This window comes from Apium graveolens, chromosome 5 (genome assembly GCF_009905375.1).
Source record: "Apium graveolens cultivar Ventura chromosome 5, ASM990537v1, whole genome shotgun sequence".
NCBI lineage: Eukaryota > Viridiplantae > Streptophyta > Magnoliopsida > Apiales > Apiaceae > Apium > Apium graveolens.
The window spans coordinates 17632695-17640303 of record NC_133651.1 but is presented as its reverse complement, the minus strand read 5'-3'; the positions used below and the strand labels follow the sequence as shown (position 1 = coordinate 17640303).

Sequence of the window (7609 nt, the reverse complement as noted above, 5' to 3'; positions counted from 1 at the left end):
TCATCTTCATAGTTTTCATCATCTATTGCATCACTTTCTTCACCTATTTTTACATTCACGTCCAACTGGTCTTTCATCCTAATATTATTAACTGGCGCCACAAAGCCATATTGCACTGCGTGGCCCCAATTATATAAACCATCTTACGAGTCATTAGTTTTTATATTCTTGGCTTTTGGGATAATTTCAACTCCAGAAGTAGTGTTTTCCCCATCCTTTGATTCAGGAGTAGTTTCTTCCCCATCCTCGAATTCAACAGTAGTCCGTTTTCTTTTCTTTTCCTTGAGAAAACTAACAAGTCCTCCAAGACAAACATCAGAATCAGATGACCTCATAAGTTCCTCAACAACTTCATCAGGGGTGACTTTTACGCTTCCAAGTAACTTTTCTATTTCCTTGAAACGCAAGTGGTGATTTGTGATCTCCAGATAGGTGGATGCCAAAGTTTTGAAACCATTAATAGTAAGATAAGACATGTGAATGTGCATGTGGATGGGCTTGCCCCAGAATGGGCTCAAGGAAAGGCAGACGAGCCTTCCAGTATGTGCCTAAGGGGAACAGATAGCCAGATCCTTTCAGTATGGGTCGAGGGGGGAGCCTGGTCACACTATCAGGAGGCAGATCCGACAGGTGTCGGGCCCGATGTGTGAAGGGGGAGATTGTTATGAGTTGTCCCACATCGTTTGTGGGAGGGGCAATTTGCTAGAATATAAGCAGCCAGACAACTCCAATTAAAATGAGGCCTTTTGGGAGTGACCAAAAAACAAATCCGTGCGGGCTCGGCTCAAAGCGGACAATATCATACTAATGTGGAGTTAGACCTGCTTAGCAAGCCCAACAAGTGGTATCAGAGCTATGGTTGAAACGGTCCATAACAATATCAGATGGGCTCCAAAAGTGACCTAGGAAGAGGCAGACGGGCTTGCCCCAGAATGGGCTCAAGGAAAGGCAGACGAGCCTTCCAGTATGTACCTAGGGGGAGCATGGGCAGTTTGCTAGAATATAAGCAGCCAGACAACTCCAATTAGTATGAGGCCTTTTGGGAGGTGCCCAAAAACAAATCCGTACGGGCTTGGCCCAAAACAGATAATATCATACTAATGTGGACTTAGACCTGCTTAGCAAGCCCAACAGACGCAACAATGCAGGATCAAGTCTGTCCTTGTGGGCAATTCAGTAGTCCGGAGAGTAAAAACTACAATTACAACAAATTAAAGTCACAATATACATGATAAAACCATTTAAATAATTTGCAAGCTCAACTAGCAATTTGTAAATTACCTTGCAAGAGTTGAATTTACCATTCTTTTCTTGAGTTATTCTATCAGGCAAGTCGACGCTGCAATCAATATCTTCAATCACAAGAATGTATCTGTTTGCAATACCCATCAACAAATTCCTTAACCCACCATCACAACTCACATTCATGAGCTGCAAATCATAGATGCAATCAATATCTTCAATCACAAGAATGTATCTGTTTGCAATACCCATCAACAAATTCCTTAACCCACCATCACAACTCACATTCATGAGCTGCAAATCATAGATGTCAAATTTTAGATAATTAGCCATCGCTGCTACTAAACTCGATTTTCCTGTAACTGGAGGCCCATACAACAAGTAGCCTCTCTTCCAAGCCCTTCCTACTCTTTTAAAAAAGTCTCTCCTCTTTACAAACAAATCTGCTTCACCCTAGGCTCCATTGCCAATGTCTCAAGTGTTGATGAATGCTCTAGATCAAACTTTTTTTCAAAAGTTTGCAATTTCAAATCTCTTTGCATTTTGAATAGTAGTTACTTCATTGATGACAAATGGTATGTATGAATTAATGACAATATCTTTGTATTTTTTCTGGAAATGAAGCTCAAACCAACTTATCTTGTCCCTTTTGTCTTCTGAATTTTTGCAAATGTATGACCATGTAATAGTAACACCTTTATACAAGTCAGATATGGTTTCTTCTTGGGCTAATCTGGTAGTGAGTTGGTTGGTTTTCTGGCTCCGCTTCAAAATCTCGAGGCTATTGGTTATGGGAGTAGCTTTAATAGACATGTATATTTCGAAGTCACTAAATAGATGTGGTTATGATAGCTCTGATTATATCTTTCTCTCCTCTCTGCTATGATCCCCGCCCTGTCTCTTTTTTATTAATCCTGACAATAATTAAGTGCATGAACTAGAAGTATTTAGGTTCCATCCTATTTGTCTTCCAAGGTTTGCAATCATTAGAAAAATATCAAATCATTTTGAGCGAAATACAAGTGTGAATTTTATATATTTTTTAAGTTTTGTGAATTACTTAGAATTCTATTTAATTTTCAGCTTTGAATACATAGTTAAATTCCTAAAAGAAAAGGGTTTACAAGAATATATGCAGAATCTACATGTAAGATATATGTTTATGTTTCATAATTGAATCACTTGTCATTGTTTAAGATAATAAACATGCAAACAGAAAAAAGTTTCAATCGCTGACTATGAAAAATCCAAAATGGCCATGTCAAATGAAAACAGAGAGAAGTTCTTATGTAGCAGTAACATTAACACCATTAGTTTTTATTCTCTTGGCTTCTGGGAGAAGTTCAACTTCATCAGTAGTGGATTCCCCATTGTTGGTTTTATGTTCCACATTGTTGGTTTCAACACTAGCCCTTTTCCTCTTTTTTTCCTTGAGAAAATCGACAAGTGCTCCAAGACAAACATCAGCATCACAGGACCTCATAAGCTCCTCAGCAACCTCTGCAGGGGTGGCTTCAACGCTTTCTAGTAGCTCTTCAATCTCCCTGAAACGCCAGTGCTGTTGTTTCATGTCCAGATAGGTGGAAGCTAAACACTTGAAGCCATTCATAGTAAGATATGACATGTGAATGTGCATGTCCATTCGTCCAGGACGCAATAATGCAGGATCAAGCTTATCCTTATAATTGGTTGTGAAGATTATAATCCTTTCATCTCCACAGCTCGACCATATCCCATCTATGAAATTCAATAGTCCCGATAGTGTAAACTGCAGATACCGAAAAATAAAGATATTTTATATAATGAAAAAATGGGAAAACGCTTCTAAACTGGTGTGTGCGTGTGTGAGTAATTAAAAAAAGCCATATAATTAATTTACAAGCACACAACAAAATAGTAAATTACCTGCGAATTGGACTTTGGTTTATGATCATCTGCTAGAGTATTTCTGTCATGCAAGTTGATGCTACAATCAATATCTTCAATTACAAGAATGGATCTGTTTTCAATCCCCATCAGCAATCTCCTTAGGCCAGAATCACTGCCCACATTCATGAGCTGCAAATCAAAGATGTCAAATTTTAAATAATTAGCCATCGCTGCTACCAAGCTCGATTTTCCTGTCCCAGGAGGCCCGTACAACAAGTAGCCCCTCTTCCAAGCCCTTCCTACTTTCTTAAAATAATCTCTCCTCTTCACAAACAAATCTAAATCATCCATTAGAGCTTTCTTCTCACTAGGCTCCATTGCCAATGTCTCAAATGTCGACGAATGCTGTAGCACTGTAGGGGACCAAGACCCCCCACTATAAGAGTAGAGTTGCAAATCTTTCTTTGAATTTTCTAAAGCTTCTACTTGTTTCAGAACAAACGGTATGTATGAATTCATGACAACATCCTTGTGTTCTTTCTCGAAACAAAGTTCAAACCACTGCTTTTCATCACTCGAGACTCTTTCTTGCTGATTCTTTTTCTCGGATGTGTCTTTTGAATCTCTGAAACGGAATGTGCATGTAATCGTAACACCTTCGTAAAATTCAGTTATGGTTTCCTGTTGAGCTATTTTGGTAGTCAATTGTTTGCTTTTGTTGCTCGGCTGGAAGATTCTGAGGCAGTTCGTTGTGGGAATGGCTTTAGTGGCCATGTATAATTCGAAGGAATCAAATAAATGATTTGAATAATTATATTCGTCGTTCTCTTCGATTATCAGAGTGAGCAGAGAATTTTCTTCTTCAACGATGATACGCTTCGTGAAGAAGCGCGAGATGGCAGAATTAATATATTCTTGAACTTGAAGAGGGACTATTTGATAATAAGTCGTCTTCAAAAGCATGACCGATGACGAAACTGATGCGTATGCACCATAAACAGCTGCTGCCGAAGGCAAGGCATTGAAACTCATCATTGACATGCTGTAAGCTACACAAGTAGTCTCTGAGATACCAAAGGGTCGGTGCAGTAATCGAGTTTCTTTGATTTGTGCTGAGTTTAACCAAGTAAAAAAAGTTGTCTCTGAGATACATAAGAATAAACTTCTGGTCTATTTATAACGAAAAAAAAAAAGATAACCTAGGTAATTGATTCATATTAGGGTTCATAAGAGCCAGCAGAGTCAAGAGCGTAACCCGCAAGGAAGGTCTTTTTTTTATTGGTTTATGTTATTTGATTATATGAACAAATTGATCTTCTATTTATTTCCTCGTCTCCTCGAGCAATTATTAAAAAATTAAATTTGAGGAGCCCTATTTGAACTAAGCTATGCTTAATTTATAAGTAACTTCTTTTCAATTTTTTTTTTAGTTAAGATCGGTTATAAAAATTTTAAATAGTCACTTGCACATTCATAATTGATCTATATGTAAAATTATCTGATCTATTTTATACTGCCAACAAAATAATATACATAATCTCTTATTATTATTAACTAGGTTAGAATATCCACAAATTTCTTTTAATAATATATCTCTTATTATTATTAACTAGGTTAGAACATCCACAAATTTCTTTTAATAATATATGATTTTGTTTTAACCCGATTCGATATTTTTTTGTCCGCATGTATAGTTTATATTAGTTTGTTTTAGCCCGATGTCATTATATACCGACCAGTTAATTAACTTTCAATTTTAATTTTATTTTTATCTGGTTCAATAATAATATTTATAGCATAAGCAGTATTTTTTAACCCAAAACTCATTGTATAGGACAAACTCAACTAATTATATTTAATTTGTTTTTAATTTATTTTAGTCCTGATCGATAATATAAATGTATTTTAGCCCGAATGAAAAGTGTGTATTATTTTATTTTATCTCGAAACCATTATAACGACCAATAAATTTTCTCTTTAATATAATTTTGTTTTAGTCACGTTCGATAGTATACTTTTTTTAACCCGAGTGAATAGTGTATATATATATATTTACTATTTATTTATTTTAAATTTTATTATAGCCTAGATCAATAATATAAATTGTTTTAATCCGTATGAAAAATTGTAGATTATTTTAATTTATCTCAGTCAATTTATATGAGGAACGAATTATTTTCTAATAGTACAAATATAGATATCTATAATATCTATTATATCCTTTATATATAATAAGCCCAAGTGACTTTTTATCCGAAATTTTGATCATGTATTTGTTGACGGAGTAATTTGGTAATAACAAAATTTGAGGTTCGTAACCGGAAACGAGATCTGTGACGGTGGTTCTTTGTCGGAAACGTGAACAATAATTGATGGATTCGATGAAAAGTATTCGTCGGAAAAGATGAACAGTGTTTGGTGGTGGTGATTATTGGGGGCTGAGATTGCTTAGGGTTAGTGGTGGCTCCTTAGGCTCTCGCTTCTCACCCCTTGCAATTTGTCTACGTATCCCTATTTATAGGGAATCAAGCCCACGTAGTTATTGGGGAACAAGAAACCTAATGGGCTTAGATTTCTTATCCCGAGACCCAATGGGAAACCCACTGGAAACCGTCTTCTACTAGCTTTAGGAATGTCCGCCGATGAGGCCCAACCACAAAGGCCCAAGGCTCGTCCGTGGCTTCGAGACTTCACGGATGAGGCATCTCCCTAGCCAAGGATAACCCTCCGCTACCAGCTGTTTCTCTAGTTCGTGGACGCAGGTATAGTCGTGGTTCACCCCAAATGTTGGACGCATCCTTACCCCCCGATAAGGAGCACCTACAGATTGCAGGACAAGTGATCCCAAGCTTTTGGGTGCAAAATGCAGGATACTCCAAAGTCTCCCAACGAGGACACACGTTGACTACAGAGACAAAGCTCCCAAATCACACACCAGATTTCACCCCACATCCCCAATGAGGACACCCATTGACTACATGAGGAGGCCTTCAGTCCAGGCATACCCCTGGAGGTCTCTAACCACGGACACCGCCTTTCCTGTAGATATGTTACAGGAAGGAGTACTTCAATAGAGTTCCTGCATCAAATAAGTTAGTAATAATAATCTCCATCTTCCTTGATTCTTCCACAGAGCCCATCCAAGTAATCATGTTGATGTCCCATCTAAGCTATCTTTCTCACTTAGGGCGCGCCCTAAGGCTCACCATAGGAAAGAATTCAATCAAGGAATTCCTCATCCTTTCTTCAGCAATTGGGAGCGCCTCCTCACTATGTTTGAGGGCGCGCCTCCCATGCATGGACACTTGCAACTATCCATCAACCATTTTCATCATAGGGCGCGTCCTGCTTACGCAAAGGGCGCGCCCTCTTTTCTTTTATGGAAAAATTATCTTATCTGTTCCTCAATTTTAGGCATTCCTTCTTCAATTCTGACCAATTGACCCGGTTTTGACCCGAACAAGGTTTATACCAAATTTTGGGCATAACAACAACCCCTAAATTCCATATGCTATTGAAAATGGGATTGAAATTTTCAACCCCCCTAGCAAACTTGAAAAATTTGTATGAGCGTCTACCAATTTGAGGGTATGCCCTTACGAACTTATTCATTCCTCTTTCTTCATCCTGCTCCATTTCTTCTTTGAACATGATAGAGTGCGCCTTGGATGAATGTGCATCTCATGAATCTATACAACAACTTCACACCCCTTAACGTAACATCTGTCACTCTCTACCACTTCTCTTCTTTATAGCTATAACATTGGTTTGTCTAGAGAGGTTTACCACTTATGCACCACTTCTCTAAGCTTACATGAGCTAACTCGGCGTAAAAAACAAGAGAAGTTGTACAAAAGTGTGCACCTCACATACCTTGAAAAAGCATAATTCATTAACAAAGATTTGAGAGTTTTCTCCAACTTTTTCATCCTAATATTGATTTCTCATGGGCGCGCCTTAAACTGAAAATGTCATCGTATGAGGGCGCGCTCTAAGAAAAACACGACCAGAATAAAAGACTAGCTCTCTGATCTTTAAATAATACATAACCTTTGATGCAAGGACGTGCCTTGTTGGTGAGCGTGATCCTTCCACCGATGACACAATACCCCTTCATACTTGATTTCTTACTTTTTGCCAAATCATAACTGCAAACCACCGCTCTCGTCTTTTCCATCAATAGTAATTTATTCAAACCAAAGTCAAAACTTTTATGATCTTCTACAATCATCTATTTTCAAAAAGCGCTCCCTTTATAGTGACAACGTCTTCCTCAAATAATTAACATCATTAAATGGCACGTCCTCTTTATGAGGGGCGTTTTGCTAAAAAAAAGGTGTTCATCCTTGGAGGGCGCGTCTTTTATATAAGGTGCGTCTACCTTGATAAGGAAAATCCTTTAAAGGGCGCGTCCTCTATAAGTGGAGCGTCCACCTCCACAAGGGTATTTATTCTTGGAGGGCGCGTCTTCTATAAGAGGAGCTTCTACCTCGACAAA

At 38.0% G+C, this 7609-nt stretch overlaps 1 protein-coding gene across 1 annotated transcript; it reads right to left on the bottom strand.

The window, feature by feature from the left end:
• Positions 1-2478: 2478 nt before the first annotated feature.
• Positions 2479-4186, bottom strand: LOC141661632 (AAA-ATPase At3g50940-like). Its single transcript, XM_074468643.1, has 2 exons — positions 3148-4186; positions 2479-3010 (listed from the first exon to the last, which is right to left on the bottom strand). Exons 1-2 carry the CDS (start codon positions 4150-4152, stop codon positions 2528-2530), a joined length of 1488 nt encoding a protein of 495 aa, XP_074324744.1. The 5' UTR covers positions 4153-4186; the 3' UTR covers positions 2479-2527.
• Positions 4187-7609: the final 3423 nt, after the last annotated feature.